A 16,471-nucleotide genomic window follows, 5' to 3' on the forward strand; every position below is an offset into this window, starting at 1 on the left:
TCACTTATATGTATTATTATTTTTATTTATTATTGATATTATATATAAATATATATTTATTTTTTCTCTTCTTGTCGGATTAGTGATAAGGATATTTTCAGTTCTATTACGTACTAATTTATTCAGTGCATGTAATTCAACTAATTTTGGTGAGGTAGATAATAAAAACTGAAACAAATTAAAAAAAAAAGTAATTAATAAATCTTAAAATTTATTATGAATTATGCACTTTGATCGGTTAGAAAAGAGAAAAAAAGAAAAAGAAATCCATGAATGGAATCGGAATCCCTATCCCACCCAAGTAAAATCTGACATGGCAATGGCAATGGCAATGGCAATGGCAATGGCATGATTTTGATATTTTTTCATGAACCGGGTCCTACTATAATTTTCAAACCTTCAATCAATCTCCCCATACGCTTCTCCCACAGAATCAAACGACTCTGCCCTGCCCCTCTTTTCTTCTTCCTTTCTCGTCTCTTTTCTCCTCTCAAAACCAAACCCTAACCCTAACTCTTCCCTAGTTTCTTCAGGAATTAGCCGTTGACACCTAGTCAAAACCGCACGAATTCAATTCTGTAAACTCTATATCGGAGAAGAAGATTATGGATAGCTTATGGACATCACTATAATGATAAACCTAGAACCCTTCGAGTTTTTGGAATTAGGGCAGCAGCAATTCAAGTTCAAATTGCATGGGCGTAAAAAGCGATGCTGGAGCTTCGTAGAGGTGTAAGGAGAGGTCGCGCACCACCGCAACCACCACCACAACAACAACAGCAAGAAGAAGAAGAAGAGAGAAGGAGGCCAAGGACAAGATTGGAAACGAAGAGATTGAAAGAGGAGAAACAAGTAAATTATAATAAGAATAATAATAAGCAGAAGGATAATAAGGTAATCGTGATATCTGAGGAAAGAGAAGTAGAAGAAGGAGGAGAAGAAGAGGAAGAAGAAAGTGAAAGTGATTTTTCGAATTTGGAGAAGAAAAAGAATAAGAAATTGGAAATGGGAGATGAGAGTGGTGGTTTGAGTGCTAATAATAATAAAGCTGTTGCTCAAGAAGAGGAGGGCAGTACTGCTCCTTTCCCCGAAAAGGTATTGAATTATGTTTGTAATTTTGGCTGAATTGGTTTTATTTGACATGAAATTTGCTTCATTTCTGGTTTCTAGACTCCTATTTATTTTTAGTTTTAGTTAGTGTTGAGAATTGCACAAGTTTGTTTAAATGTGTATATGATCGATTTTTAATTTATTATTTTAGGTGCCCTTAGAGGATTTGAATAAAAAATTATATCTTACGCATTTAGCTGAGGTTTCTAATTTAGCACATTTGTCAGGGCTAGATGATTATATTGCTTAAGCTAGATTAATAATTTATCCAATCTTCAGTTATTGAGGTTTTAGTGTAGGTGGATATTTTGTTCTACTTTATTGTTGCTGTTTTTTTGAAGTTCTCAAGTGCAAAGTGGTGTTTTCGACATTTAGTTTCAGACATGTTAGTTTGGTCATTTATTGTTCAGTGCATTGCTAATTGAGAGTTGTTGTTTGTATAGTCTTACTCTTAGTTCTATTTTGTGTTGTGTCCCTTAAAATTTCGTTTTCGAATGGGTTTTTGCAAATGGTTTAAGCATTGTTGTTGGGTTGGCAACGAAGATAGGCCACTAGTTGTGAGTAGGCATTTATTTACATATGCATATAATAGTTTATGTATGTGAGTTTGCTTCTTTTTTGCTTTTTTCATTCAAGTTTCTCTGTTGTTGAATGGGTCTATAAAATAGTAGAAAGTTCTGGTCTACCACATTTGAAGTTAATTAAGATTAGCATACTCTGCTTCTGATATTGCTTATTTCATTATTGTAACTATAGAAGGTTTATTATTTTCCTTTCCAAGGTTCAAGTGGGAGGGTCACCTTTATACAAGATAGAAAGAAAACTGGGTAAAGGTGGCTTTGGTCAAGTATTTGTTGGTCGTCGTGTTAATGGTGGAAATGACCGTTCCATGGGTCCTGGGGCTTTGGAGGTAAAATTGGCTTTGTATTGTTATTACCTTTTGTTTTCTATTACCGAAATAATTTTATGACTCATTCTCCTAAATATTATCTATTTAAGGTGGCTCTGAAATTTGAGCACAGAAACAGTAAAGGTTGTAATTATGGCCCCCCATATGAATGGCAAGTTTATAAGTAAGTTCTTTCTTCTTTTTTTCTTCTCTATTTTTCTTTACTGATTTTGAACTTTCTTCTAATGTATTAGTGACTTTACCCTTTACACTTTGTTCCACAGCACTCTTGGCGGTAGCCATGGTGTGCCAAGAGTACATTACAAAGGAAGACAAGGAGATTATTATGTCATGGTATGATATGCAACCTCATATTTCTTTCAGTTCTCCATGTAAATTTGTTGGTTCAACTTGAGCTCGTATGTTTTGCAGGTTATGGACATGCTAGGGCCTAGCCTTTGGGATGTATGGAACTCTTCTGGTCAAGCGTGAGTGTTTCATGCATTGCATGCCTCCCGTGTTTTATTATATATTTAATATGCATGTGCGGAGTCTACTGATTCATGTTTTCTTCTTATGCTCGGTGGGATCGGGCTTATTGGGGTGACTAATGTTGTATAATCCTTATATTATATGTTGTATTATCTAAATTAACAGTATCTATTTCCTGTTTAATTCATTGTTAATTTTCTACTGTGTTTTCCTGCTGTTATTTATGTGTGTGTTTCTTGTTCTTTTCGTACATAGGATGTCCTCAGAAATGGTAGCTTGTATTGCAGTTGAATCTCTATCTATCCTAGAGAAGATGCATTCAAGAGGGTATGTGGTTTAGCTGCATTTATTGCATTATATAAATTTTCTTCCAAGTTAAAAGATGAACAAATCATCACAAGGGAAATGCTTCCTTATGTTTCAACACATTTTTTTATATATATATTTTAGCTATGTGCATGGAGATGTAAAGCCGGAGAACTTTTTACTTGGTCAGCCGGGTACTGCTCAGGAGAAGAAATTATATCTTGTTGACCTTGGATTAGGTGAGTGAATGCCTTAGCTTTTAAAAGTGCTTTTTCTTTTGTTTCAATTGTTTCTTATTTTTTTAATTCTTGCATAATTTCATAGCAACAAAGTGGAGAGATAGTAGTAATGGGCAGCATGTTGAATATGACCAGCGTCCTGATATGTTCAGGTGAGGGTCAAGGGTTTTTTTTTCGTTTATACTTCGTGTCTGGTGGTCAATCTAACTCTTTGACCACTGTTGATGGTCTCTGTCCTGTTAATTTCGCTAGGGGAACTGTTCGATATGCTAGTGTTCATGCTCACTTGGGAAGAACTGCTAGTAGGAGGGATGATCTTGAATCTCTGGCATATACACTGATCTTCCTACATCGAGGCAGATTGCCATGGCAAGGGTATCAGGTATTTACAACAATAATTAATATGCATGTGTCTACATGCGCATAAACAAATACATGCATGAAACTGTGCGTATACACATAATACGTATCTGTTATATTGGTAGGTTCCTTGTCTCAGTGATATGCTTACACTTATTATTTTTTTTCCCTTAAATAATCTTAGGGTGACAACAAGTCCTTCCTAGTTTGCAAAAAGAAGATGGCAACATCTCCAGAAATGCTGTGTTGTTTTTGTCCGCCACCTCTTAAGCAATTTCTTGAGGTTGTGGTGAATATGAAATTTGACGAGGAGCCAAACTATTCTAAGCTAGTATCTTTATTTGAGGGCCTGATAGGACCAAATCCAGCTATAAGGCCCATAAACACTGAGGGTGCTCAAAAGGTAATTATGATGGAATGAAACCTTCGAAAGGGTTGTGATGTTTATTATTTATTTGGTACCTATAATTGTAACTCATACATCCTTTGTCAGATTATCTGTCAAGTTGGTCAAAAACGTGGTAGGTTGAATATTGAGGAGGATGATGATGGGCAACCTAGGAAGAAGGTTCGTCTAGGAGTGCCTGCTACACAATGGATTTCTATTTACAATGCTAGATTACCAATGAAACAAAGGTAGGACTATATTTTGATTCAAAGTTCATGTCCTCTCCATTTTGAGAGTGATGCATTAATTTGCAAATATTTGAGTTTAGCTTCTTTAATGAAGCTATAGCTTATTGTATGACCTGAATTTTAGTTAACTAACTATTAGATTAACGTCAGCAGAACATATCTAGGAGTTTTGTGCACATAACTCTTTAAAATGAACATACTACCTAACATAATCAAACTCTATCAATGTAGCAAAGTTCTTATTGGTATTTGACTGATCTGAAATCTGATATGCATGATCTGTTTGGTGGTTGTTTTGAAGAATCAAGTTATGCAAAAAGTTACAAGTCATAGAAGAGTTCATTTAGTTTACTCATCTTAGCGGATATCTTGTGTTATACTATCTTCTCTTTTGGGGAAATTGTAAATGCAATGTTTTCACTGAAGAAACTCATTGAAATAGGTTATCTTATTACTATTTTAATTTAGGATTGTTTAGAGTGTTCTCTTTAGCTTAATGGGATTAACAGCCCATTTTGTTTTTGTTTAGCAACTCTTCTGGTTTTTCTTGTTTTAGTTCTAATTATGTTCAATTTCTTTCTCCTCCTGAATAAAGTATTCTTGATATAGTAAGAAAGCTATTGTTGAATCTCCCTCAAGCATATGTGCATGTCAAACAGAGTAAAATTATATTTATATATGTGCCTGTATGACCTTCATTTATATGTGCTCAACTAAACTCTCAGGAGCCTGAGATGCTTGTGTCTAGAAGGGGATTCCATTATTAATTTCCATTCCATGTTATACACTTAACTCTCTTAATTTCGTAAACTAATTGCTTTATTGTGCTCCCCTATTCTCTTCAATGCATTTTGATTGCACTTGTGGTTAATTCCCATGAAGCAGAGATCCAAAAGTAATAGGTGTAACTTTGTAAAATGAATTTCATAATGATCTGGAACTTAGTGAAGTGAGCCTGACTTTCACTATGGTGCCCCTAGACAGTGCCAGAAACCCGCCGTGATGAGTTGTAGGTTGTAAGGAGGGAGAAATTGATTAGTCGTTGGATGTGATTTCCCTACTTTAATGGTGTCGTCTGATAACTAATATTTTATGCAACTAGGTACCATTATAATGTGGCTGATGGGAGGTTGGCGCAACATGTGGAGAGAGGAATTGCTGATGGTCTGCTTATAAGTAGTGTGGCATCTTGTTCTAATCTTTGGGCTCTGATTATGGATGCCGGGACTGGTTTTACAAACCAAGTATATGAGTTGTCACCTTTTTTCTTACACAAGGTAAATCTTTATGCTGTATAGATGTGTATCTATACTTATTTATATGGGGAAGTTTCTCCTTTCTTCCCATATAAGTGAAATGTAGAAACAATAAGCAAAATGTTTTTCTAAAATAACAGGAATGGATTATGGAACAATGGGAGAAGAACTATTACATTAGTTCTATTGCTGGTGCAAATAATGGTAGCTCCCTTGTGGTGATGTCTAAAGGTATGTTTGTTATGTCTGTTAAGGTCTCTGTTTCATTCGTAAATTTCCTTGAGCTTGAGTGGTGCCGTTATTGTTCTTGCATTACATTTGTTCATTGCTTCTTTTTTTTTTTTTTTTTTTTTTTTTTTCTCTTTTTAGGAATTATGGGGAAAGGGTTGGTCATGTGTTAAGCAAACAAAAAGAGCAGGAACCCCAACTAAATTCTCAAATTTCAAGTTCATTTTCAGTTAATCAAATAAAACCCTAAGTCAAAGAGTCAATGAGGGTCCTTTGCATAGAAATGGAAGTTATTAGGAAATACCCTAGTTGCAGTATAGTAATCAGTTAATGAGAGAACAAAATACCCATGACTATTAGTTGTCGAGCTTTTCCTAATGTCTTTTAATGGTATGTCCTTTTTCTTCTTAATTTAGGGGGCATAGAAATCCAGGTTGTTTGCAGTTGAGTTATCCTTTCCTATTAATGAAGCCTGGATGTCATTTCTGTGTGATTCATGATGACTGTTTTCCATATAACGACTTTTTTCCTCTAAAAAGATGTATGAATTATGACTTAGTGATTGATTTTCATTATGTCCTGGGATTTGCTTTTCTGTGTCATTTAAACCATGTGATTATTCTCCATCTTGGAGACCACTCTTGATTTGTAAAACCTCCATTTTAATATTTGTAATGTGTTAACCCGCGTTTGTGTTTCTAAAATTTCTTGTTAAAAAAAAAAAAGGAAAAAAAAAGTTCTATTTCAATTTCTTTTTTCCTTGATAGGAAAATAAGTTGTACATCTGGATAAGGTTCCATTTAATTTATCTTTTACAACAAAAGTTCATGTTTGCGTCAATACATGCAGGCACCCAATACACTCAACAGTCTTACAAAGTCAGCGACTCATTCCCTTTTAAATGGATAAACAAGAAGTGGAGAGAAGGATTTCATGTGACCTCAATGGCGACTGCTGGAAGCCGATGGGGCGTTGTCATGTCTCGCAATGCTGGATTCAGTGATCAGGTTGGATTCTCTTCTTGTATTATTAATGTTGCTGTTTTGCAGTGCTGCAAAGTAATTATTTTATTGTTTGTCTAGTTCTGATATTATTTTAAAGATAGCGGACTTGCCTTTATTAATTGGTGATTATGTGTTTGTTTTGGAATTCTTTTATGTCAACCACGTAGCTCCTGATGTGCATGTGGCCTTGGTGTCCATTTAAGAGTCAGCAAAACCTATTCAGTCTGGGTTGCAGTATATTTTTAATTTCTCTTGCTTTTTTCTGTTATCAGTATTTCCTGTTCTCCTTTTGCAATTGTTTCTGCTTTTCTAGTGAAGGTGAAACTAAAATAACATATGGAAGCTTGAGCTTATTATAGCAAGTATAACCAAGTGAAGGCATTACCTGAAATTTGGCATTGTTTCCCGTGCCCTTTCGGATTATGTTTTATCAAGCTTATGGTTGCTGGTAATGCCACCCTGTCTTGAATCTGATAGGGAATTTTTAGGTTGCCAAAAGGTAGGTTGGAATGGATTTAAGCGACCCAGCCTGCCCTGCATCAGTTCTATTCCAACTTTAACGAATGTGTGTGTCATGTGTTTAGATCGAGACTTTGATTTCTCTAAATCTGCAAAATCTATTTTTGGTTGGAAATAAACCGCTCCTTTTATTCCATCTTTACCAAAATATTAACAAACAGTGTAAAAGTGTATTTGCACGTTATAACAATGATGATATATGAGAACATTGTTTTGAATTAGGATCTGGCAGAAAAAAATGCATTCTTTTGGCAGTGTAATTAAAGACTGCTATACCATGAGATGCTACTTAAGATGCCAACATTTGATGTGAGGACAGCTTGGCCCCCCTGACATACGAGTTTAACCTTATAGCCCAGTTTTAGAAAGCTGGTGTTTTATGCTGATTTATTGCCCTTGCAGATATCTGAATGGCTTGCACCATCTTTTAATACATAAGCATGCAATATTATATGCCTGGCTCTAACCTTTTCCTTATAGTTGACTTGAGTTTTGGGTCAAGATTCACTTACTCATTGGCTTCAATAGGTTGTGGAGCTTGATTTTCTTTATCCAAGTGAGGGCATTCACAGACGCTGGGATAATGGCTTCCGAATTACATCAACAGCTGCAACTTTTGATCAAGCTGCTCTTATCTTGAGTGTCCCCAGGCGCAAACCTGGTGACGAAACCCAGGAAACTTTGCGTACATCTCAATTTCCTAGCACACATGTTAAGGTAACTTCATATTGTATCTGGTCAACTGAGAAGGGTTCTTTTTTGGGACAAGTCTTGTAGTTCTTCATGTCATTAGTGAAATTTCTCAATATGCTGACATTTGCGCAGGAAAAATGGGCGAAGAACCTCTATCTTGCATGTCTGTGCTACGGACGGACTGTTTCTTAAAATATCTATTCCTCCTCTGGGGAATTTATGCAAACGAAGAAAACGAAAAGGATTTTGATGCTGCCACTACTCTCTCTCTCCATCTGTCTCCTTCCTCTTTTGCCTGTGTAGTTTGTAATGTTAATTGTACAAAATGGAGTAGGAGAATTAGGTGCAGTGATGGAGATGCTATACTTCTGTGTATGATAAATATTTTTCATTGATGTTGTAATCTTAGTTCTTAATACGGAAAGGGTCCGTCTAATAGATCTGGCTCCTACACAATTTGTGGCTCAGAGTTTCCAGGAGAGCCTGAGCTGCAAGCTTGCTTGATTTTTCTTTCTTGAACAGATAATGAAAGCTATACATTATTACTCAAGGATACAGAAACATGATCCTGGGTGGGTGGGTGGGTGATTACAGAGACAAGAATATCCAGTCAGCTGCTCTTGGATTGATGTTTGCTTCCTTTGTATTCTTAATTTCTCCTACAGAATTGGTGTATTACGTTTGCATGAATTTAGCAGGCTGGCATTCTGTTTGAGCTAATGGGAGGAGACCAAAAATAGCCCCAAGGCCATTGATGTACAACTTCTGCAGTTCTTCCAAATTGCCATTGCCGTTATGATTCATCGATAAGTCATGATATGGACGACGAAAAGCTTGCCACAGAAACTCAAATCTCAAAAAAAAAAAAAAAAGTGTTTCGTATTTGTTGTTAAATTAATATGACTTTAATTTTAATTTTAGGCTTGAGTAAAACTATTATTTAAATTCCATTCGGAACTAAAAAAGCCAAGTGAATATTCGAATTGTTGATTTATTTTGTTAGATAATAATATTTTATTATTAATAGTAAGAGTGCTAGATTTAATTTTTTTTATTGTCGCTAGAGCTCAAATTATGTTAATAAGATTTAATAGAAATTAAAATTGAAATTAATATTAAAATATGTTGTTAGTATTTTAAAAGTTTTAAAATTAAAATTTTATAATAAATATAGAATTTCTTGGACAATTAAGCTTTAAACATATAAGTGAAAAACAACAATATTTTTCCTTAAAAGTGTCACTGAGCATCCAACTTTATTAAAACATTAGCTAAAAATATAAAATATAATATAAATATGTAATATAATATCTCATTAAAATATATAAATTATTAATCTTAGTGGGTTATTTTCTGATCGGGCCACTGTTGTGTATTTAGTGGGCAAACCCAATCTGTACCCGATTCTGTTTAGATTTTATTGAATGCTGCTTATCTCACCGTATCTCCCTCCACAAGTTTTCTCTGTCCTAACCATTTTGTAACTGTTTAACAAACAATTTTTTCCGGTCTTAACTGCAAAGACAGTTTCATTTTAGTGGAAGTGAGAGACACAGGTAGAGAGATACAATGGCATCCTCCACTTCTCATCTCTCTGCTATCCCTCAACGTCTCTCTTCATCTTCTAAAACCTCTCCTCCTCACTGTAAGTTATCTTCTACTTTCTCTATCTGAGTTTCTTTACAATTTGCTTCTTTTTCTAGATAATGAGCTTCTTTCTTGAATTATATGAGCAGAAATGATTTTTCATGGAGTACCCAGATAGGCTTTTACAAGCTTAGGGTGATTTTTTACTGTTTTCGATGTTAACTATATTATGATATCATTTTCTTTTGGAATATATAGTTCATAACTCCAAAGCAGTTCGGATTCGAGTAAGATCAAGTTTAGAAGACGAGAACTGCAGGTCAGGAGTTTCCCAAAATTCATTGGACTCAGTCAAGAACAAGGTTTCTTGTTTTCTCTATTGTCTACTTTGATTTATGTCCATTGTTCTTGATTTTCTTGTTCTGGAACTGCTTTATGTTGTGCTTTAGGTTGATGAATACCTAATGCCCACTTTTGTTTCTATAGTTGGAAGTTGGGACACATTGAACATTATTAGCCAGACTTGTATATGACTAGTGATTGATATTGTTAGTTTAGAAAAGGAAGTGTATTTTTATTTCTTTATGCCACTTGGTAGGCAGGAATATTATTTTTAGTCTCCTTGGTCGAAGAAAAGTGGGGGGAGGGAAAATATGGAGATGCTTTACCAAAAAGGCACACATTTTTTATTAATCCTGCCAAATTACTGGAAACAATGACTGCTTTTTGATTTTACATGTTTGTTGCTTTAGACAATTAGGTTTTTTGAATCAGGATACACCACCAGGAAAGCGGAAATGTAGTTGGCAAGTTAAGTTCTTCCCATCTATCTACTCTCCTAGCTCTTTCTATACCTTTTTTTAATCTCTCCTACCAAAGGGTTTGTCCTATGAATCCTGACTATTTTTACTAGCATTGAATTTAGTTGATTGACTATTTCTGCAAGTGATTGGAGAAAGGATCACCTTTTAGGATTTGTAGATGTGATGACTTCTCCTTTTCTGTGTTTTACTTATATCTATGATTGGTTCCTGCACTCTTTTTTACCAATTTGCTTTTCTATTAAATTCCAATATATGGGATTTTTCCGCAACGTGGAATTGACACAGAAGTATGTGCGAAGCACCAAGGTCCTAATAACGTTGCAGTCCTCTTCTAATCATAAACATTCCTCTTGGATCCTCTATGTGACAGGAAGTGCAACTTGGTTTTCTTGTCGCTTAGTATGAGTATGATGGATTAGTCCAAAACAGCATCGACTTGTAATGAATGTCATAGTGTAGAGGATGGCATGCCACTCTTTCTTGCTTAGTGCTGCTTATAAGGAACACCTGAATCATTTGCATTTCTAATGGACTTTCAGTGGTCAATCTGGCTCAGTCTTGTGTGAGAAAAATCATTTTTCAACTTTCAAAGATGAACAAGGTGCAATATTGTTAACTTTGCATACCGTATTAGAAAGTGGTTTCCATAAGCTGTGATTTACTTGACATGGTTCTTTAACTCATTCCGAGTTTGTTATTTGTACAGCTAATAGCATGGTTTGTGCAACAACTGGACTAAGATTTTATTATTATTGTTGTCTGTTTTAAAAGAAAATTATAACTTGCATGCCATGAGGACAGAAACAATATCATTGGTAAATTTTCTATGTGTCATCTATTAAGATGACTAATAGCTGCTTGAATTGGACCATCACAAAGAGTTCATTCCCACTATTTCTTGGAAAAGACAGAAAGGTATGCATATCATTACCTCTGAAAGCCGTTCGTAGTCCCCTAAGTGTCCTTGTCTTGTCATTGTATATCAGAAGTTGCATCCACAGAAACACCTTTTACTTTGAATATTTCATTTGGTGGAAAATTCTTGCATGCAAACAATACCGAGTGTGTTTTTCTTTAAAAATAAAAAATTTCTTCCCTTTGGCTGAACTTCGAAAACTTTAAATTTGCACCACGCCAAAGAAGATATAGTTGAATATTCCAATCTGTCATATAAGGGTGCTGCGTTTTAGTTGCCTCATTCTTAACGATGTTCTTTAGTAGAAATATTTCAATTTTGTAAGTCATATGTTAACAGACCTCCAATAAAGCAACCTATTAAGGAAATGGCATATGTTTGGCATATTATCTGCCGGATGGAACAAATTCCTTCCATGGATAATATAGCAACAGGTTCTGGCTTCTTCCAGAAGCAGAAAACATTGGTGCAGATGTTGCTATAACGAAGTAATAATTTGATTCTTTTGTCTCATAGAGGTTTCTTTTATCATTACAGGATTCTGAAGCATCAACATCAAGACGCTGGTGTGTTGCTTGCTTATGTTCAACTATGACACTGATTACTAATGGTGGAAACTCGATGTTCATCCCAAAGGCAATCGCTTTAGACGGAAAGGAAAGGGCTGTATGCCGGAATTGTGCAGGCAGCGGTGCTGTACTTTGTAAGCATTATTTTTATATTCTTCATGTGTTTTATGTTTTGGTTGCATGATCTCAGTGTTTGTTATTTGTCCGTCTTTTTGCTTTCTATATTAGGAATTATATTCTCTCATACTGGAAACTTTGCAGGCCTAACTAATACTTTCAGAATGTGTTTAAAATGAAAAATTGTGTCAGCCTTTAAGAACTCAGAAACTATTCAACCTCAAGTCAAGTAAATCTTAAATTGAACTACTAGGTAAAGCTATGATTCCTTTTCCTCCATTACATGTGATTTGGGGCTGTCTTTATTGAAAGGTCTATTACTGCTAAATCATTCTTCAATCACCCAAGTAGGTTTTTCCTTTTGTCTTTTCCACTGTTCTAATTTGTATATGTTCAATCTTCCGTACTTATACATCTGCTGGTCTATAAGATGTTGATATTTATATGTATCTTCTTTATAGGTGATATGTGTGGTGGTACAGGAAAATGGAAAGCTCTCAACAGAAAACGCGCTAAAGACGTTTATGAGTTCACAGAATGCCCTAATTGCTACGGTACTCAATTTTTTCTCCTACAACATATGCTGCTAGTAACTACAATATTATCACTGGTAAAAACATGCTTCTGGTGTCTCTTTTTCTTGCATATTCCTTGTTTCCGCATGCCTTGCTCTTGCACAATGTGTTGTAATAAGCAAGGTGTGCCTCTTTGAGGGCATCACATGCAAGCTATCTTATATTGCACCAATATCTAAACATAGTCATTTTTACCAAGCACGGTTCTTTAATAACCTTGGATATACATATACTAGAAATATAGAATGTTTGGACTGTTAAATCTTTTGAGAAGTATAAGCATTGAGACTTGGAGATCTTTTTCTCTATTGTGAGATCTTACAATAGAAACGGTGAGCTTCCAGTTACATGACTGGTCGAACATGTGTTAAATATGCCACAAGGAATTTTGATGAAGTAACACTTTTTACTGATGGGTTGTGATATGCTGAATTTCATCGTAAAACCATGTTTAAAGAGAACAATTTTCAGAGAACGAATGATGAGAGGGAGAGAGAGAGAAAGAGTAAAACTGTTATGCTTTTAGGTTTTGACTGACATCTGAAAATGGAATTTTCTGCAGTTGCCAGTGTTAGTGAAAAGATTTATAGCATCCATGGCAATGATATGGGCTGCTTATTAAACTGCATGTCCTAAATTGCCATGAATTATAAATGCCGCTGTATAGGAAGTCTCATGTCCTAAATTGCCATGAATTACAAATGCAGCTGCATAGGAGATCACATGCCCTAAATCACTGTGAATTATAAATGCAGCTGTATAGGAAATTTTTCATGTTCTGTTGTCCCCTTAAGTTAGCCTTGCACTTCTTTACAGCAGTTTTTCAGTTTTTGGCGAAATTTCTTGAGAAGCTAATGTGATCCCTACAGATTATTCAACCACATTAAGATTCTTCTATGCTCTTTAACAAGCTAAAATTTGAAAAGGATTTTATAATCAAGTTTCAAGTGCAGAGTTTCTTTTAGTTCTGATACGAATGTGTGACGTCTGATCATATATGTATAATGAGCATTCTGTTCACATATGTTTTCCTTTTACCTATCCTGCTGTAGATATATCAACTTATATGAGAAATGAATTCTTGCAGGTCGGGGAAAACTTGTATGTCCTGTTTGTTTAGGTACTGGTTTACCAAACAACAAAGGTCTTCTAAGGAGGCCGGATGCACGGCAATTACTTGATAAGATGTATAATGGTCGGCTATTGCCTAGGTCTTGAGTAAGTCCCTCTTACTTCTTTGTGACCCTTTATGGATCTTCTTATGTCCACTAGTACTTTATGCACATTTCATTATCTTTGAAGGGTGGATGATCCCCCTGAAATGAAAGGCCATGGAAGGATGGTCTAGAAAATGATGTGCATGCAATTTTTCCTGTGTCAGGTTTCTCTGCCAACTAAAACTTTTTTTGGAAATATTGCTGTTAGGGTATTTTGATAGTAAGATTATACCAAAAAGATGAATGAAAACAACAACGGTGTATAGTCTGAATGTTATTTCATGTCCAGCACATATGGGAAGCTTTTTTTATTTTAAAGTAGCCCTAGAAATGAGCTAAGCTTTGATTGGTAAACATGATGTTTTCCTCAGAACTCAGATCAATCTGATGACAGTGAACGATCTTTCTTTCCATTTGAAATGTAATATTTATCCACATTATGTCACAAACTCATTAAGATAGAAGAGAATTCAAGGTGCCTTATCTCGTGCTTGTTCATGGAATACATGAGTCATATATTTTGAATAAAATTGAGAAGTTTTCAGAATTGAATATTGATGAAGCTATGAGATACATTTGTTTCTGAAATGTAAAGTGGTATTGATATTTGAAATGAATAAATTGCATTTTTGGTCTGACATGTGACTTCATGTGCTACTGCTATTAGTCTTGTGACCTGTCTGTGCTACTCCAATTTCCTAGGGAACGATCTTGTTGCTACAGGTTTATCCTATTCAGAAAAGGATTTTTGGGTGGATTACATTACCAAAATTGAAATAGGAATAATCTCCTGGAGGTTTTTCTTTTTTTTTTTTGAAGAAGAGGAATTTGTATTAAGCAGCAGCACAATCAGCCAAAACAAGATGTTCAAGAGAGGCAGGAATGCCTCTCAAAACTATAGGCTCACTACCTAGGCAAAGTGCAGATTTCTCCATGAGCTACAGCATTACCACTACGCTTAACAAAATATAACGAAAAGGAAAGAAACTAGAACATAGCATATGAATCTCCTCAAACAGCTGATGAACTGAATTGAGACCAGCAGCTCCATTTCTCAGACTAGTAACAACACAGAGTGAATCACTTTCAATGACAATTGCAGCAGACCTAAATTCCTCTATTGCTGTCAGACTCACAAGTGTGGCTTGGGCTTCAGTAAAATCTGAACTACATCGACATCGCACCTTTTGCTGCAGCGACAAAACAACACCGCCCCCAAACCAATAAAACCAGCTTGCACATCCATCGCAGTGACTATTCAATTTAAACACACAGATACAGGTGCTATCCAACGAATCACATGCGGAACTACGTAGAGACCTATTGCTGACCATCAGATACTCAGGACAGAAATAGAGCACAGAATTCTAGAATTAGCTCCATCATCATCAAATTAGATTTTATTCCTCATATTCCAGCAAGCCCACATCAGCACCGCAAAAGTTTCAAAGATACCTGTATCTGTAGTAGTCATTACCAACTGCAACCAGTTTCTAGCATCAACAGAGACCACTTCATCCCACGAAACCCAAGTGGGGAGCATAGCCACTTGCTGGACAATCCTTCAGGCGTGAATCTGACTCTCCACAGCAGTGCCACACCTGCTACATAAAATATCAACATGAAGACCATGACGACAAAGATTCTCGGCACATGGCAACAGGTTAAGGTTAGCTTTCCACAGAAATAGCTTGATTATCAGTGGGACATTGAGAGGCCTCAACTTATCAATAATACTAAGGGAACCAGCTGAAGAAGACAATAGAGAAGAGCCAAGGAAACGTAGCTGGCCAACATAATCAGCTGTTCTCCCAGTATACAGCCCTGTAGGGGTATATTTCCAGTACCTCAAATCCTCTATCTCGTCTCAGACTAAGACGGATATTAAGGATTGCAGCAGCTTCTTCCCTAGCAAATAACTCATTAAGTACATCGTCCTGCCATAGTGACAACTCACTATCAATAACGAATGAAATGGTCTCCTCCCGACATCCTTCGTTACAAGGTCGTACTAGTGGTCTTCCCACCACGAAATGAGGCACCCAATTATCCTAAAAAATGCGAACCTCTTCGCCTCTCCCCACCCTCCACTTAAGCCCATCCTCAAAATCCACCAAGCATCCAGAACACTAGACCAGAAAAAGGAAGGACTATAACCTTTCTGAGGTTACATTAAATCATGTCTAAGGTGATAACGAGCTCTTAAAATTCTCGCACAGAAGGAATTAGATGAGAATATTAACTGCCAACCCTGTTTAGCAATGAAAGCGTAATTAAAAGAAAGCAGATGCCGAATCCCAAGCCCCCCCATCCCTCTTAGACAGACACAACTTTTGCCAATTAAGCCAATGAACGTCCCTATCCTTCGCGCCGGAAGCCCAAACAAAACGTGTTAACGATGCCTAAATTTCACTACACAAAGAAATAGGCAAAAGAAAACAACTCCTTGGGCAATTGACTTAATCGAAACAAGCCTACCAGCCTGAGATACTTACCCTGTCGAGCTATCAATTGTACTCCCAAGCTGTTTTGTATCACTTGCTGAACCTATCTGCCCACAATAGACTTGAAAGAAACAGCAGATTGTCTAGATTAACTTTCTGACCTGAAGCTGTTTCATACTGCTGCAAGATAGAGCGAATCTTCAAACTATCATCTGCAAAGAAAAAGGTACGAGATTTCTGGGCCCCTCCTTGAAATCTTAATTCCATGCAACGCTTTTCTAATCATCTCCTGGAATTTTCATTAGCAACTTTTATGCACTTGAATATTATTTCCTAAGATTTCGTAAAACCATTGGAAATAGCATATTAAAATGGAAAAATATAAAAAATGCTCATGTTTTTTATTTATCAAATTTATGGCTTTCTTTTTTCTTTTCACTTTACTGGATTAAAATATAAAAATACGTTTTTTTTTTAATTTTTTTAATTT

The 16,471-nt window shown here is 35.8% G+C and overlaps 2 protein-coding genes and 1 long non-coding RNA gene across 4 annotated transcripts; 2 read left to right on the forward strand and 1 right to left on the reverse strand.

Annotated features, from left to right (window-relative positions):
* Positions 1-230: 230 nt before the first annotated feature.
* On the forward strand, positions 231-8,282 carry LOC8285796 (casein kinase 1-like protein HD16). Its single transcript, XM_002531592.4, has 16 exons — positions 231-1,095; positions 1,892-2,020; positions 2,110-2,183; positions 2,284-2,353; positions 2,432-2,487; positions 2,747-2,818; positions 2,942-3,036; positions 3,122-3,188; positions 3,289-3,418; positions 3,581-3,799; positions 3,890-4,032; positions 5,135-5,309; positions 5,429-5,519; positions 6,366-6,523; positions 7,568-7,756; positions 7,865-8,282. The coding sequence occupies exons 1-16, from the start codon at positions 712-714 to the stop codon at positions 7,922-7,924; spliced, it is 2,112 nt and encodes a 703-aa protein (XP_002531638.2). The 5' UTR covers positions 231-711; the 3' UTR covers positions 7,925-8,282.
* An 864-nt stretch (positions 8,283-9,146) lies between these two features.
* Positions 9,147-14,040, forward strand: LOC8285797 (protein PHOTOSYSTEM I ASSEMBLY 2, chloroplastic). Of its 2 annotated transcripts, none has more exons than XM_025159541.2 (6): positions 9,147-9,377; positions 9,578-9,681; positions 11,597-11,762; positions 12,207-12,299; positions 13,408-13,538; positions 13,623-14,040. In XM_025159541.2, exons 1-5 carry the CDS (start codon positions 9,302-9,304, stop codon positions 13,536-13,538), a joined length of 570 nt encoding a protein of 189 aa, XP_025015309.1. In that variant the 5' UTR covers positions 9,147-9,301; the 3' UTR covers positions 13,623-14,040. The 2 variants fall into 2 exon arrangements, with proteins under 2 accessions (XP_025015309.1, XP_002531639.1); XM_002531593.4 differs by having other exon boundaries at positions 13,702-14,040.
* A 274-nt stretch (positions 14,041-14,314) lies between these two features.
* LOC125371130 lies at positions 14,315-16,447 on the reverse strand. The gene is made up of 2 exons (XR_007217407.1): positions 16,033-16,447; positions 14,315-15,788 (listed from the first exon to the last, which is right to left on the reverse strand). It is a non-coding gene; the product is annotated as an uncharacterized LOC125371130 (long non-coding RNA).
* Positions 16,448-16,471: the final 24 nt, after the last annotated feature.

Source organism: Ricinus communis, chromosome 9 (assembly GCF_019578655.1).
Source record: "Ricinus communis isolate WT05 ecotype wild-type chromosome 9, ASM1957865v1, whole genome shotgun sequence".
Lineage (NCBI taxonomy): Eukaryota > Viridiplantae > Streptophyta > Magnoliopsida > Malpighiales > Euphorbiaceae > Ricinus > Ricinus communis.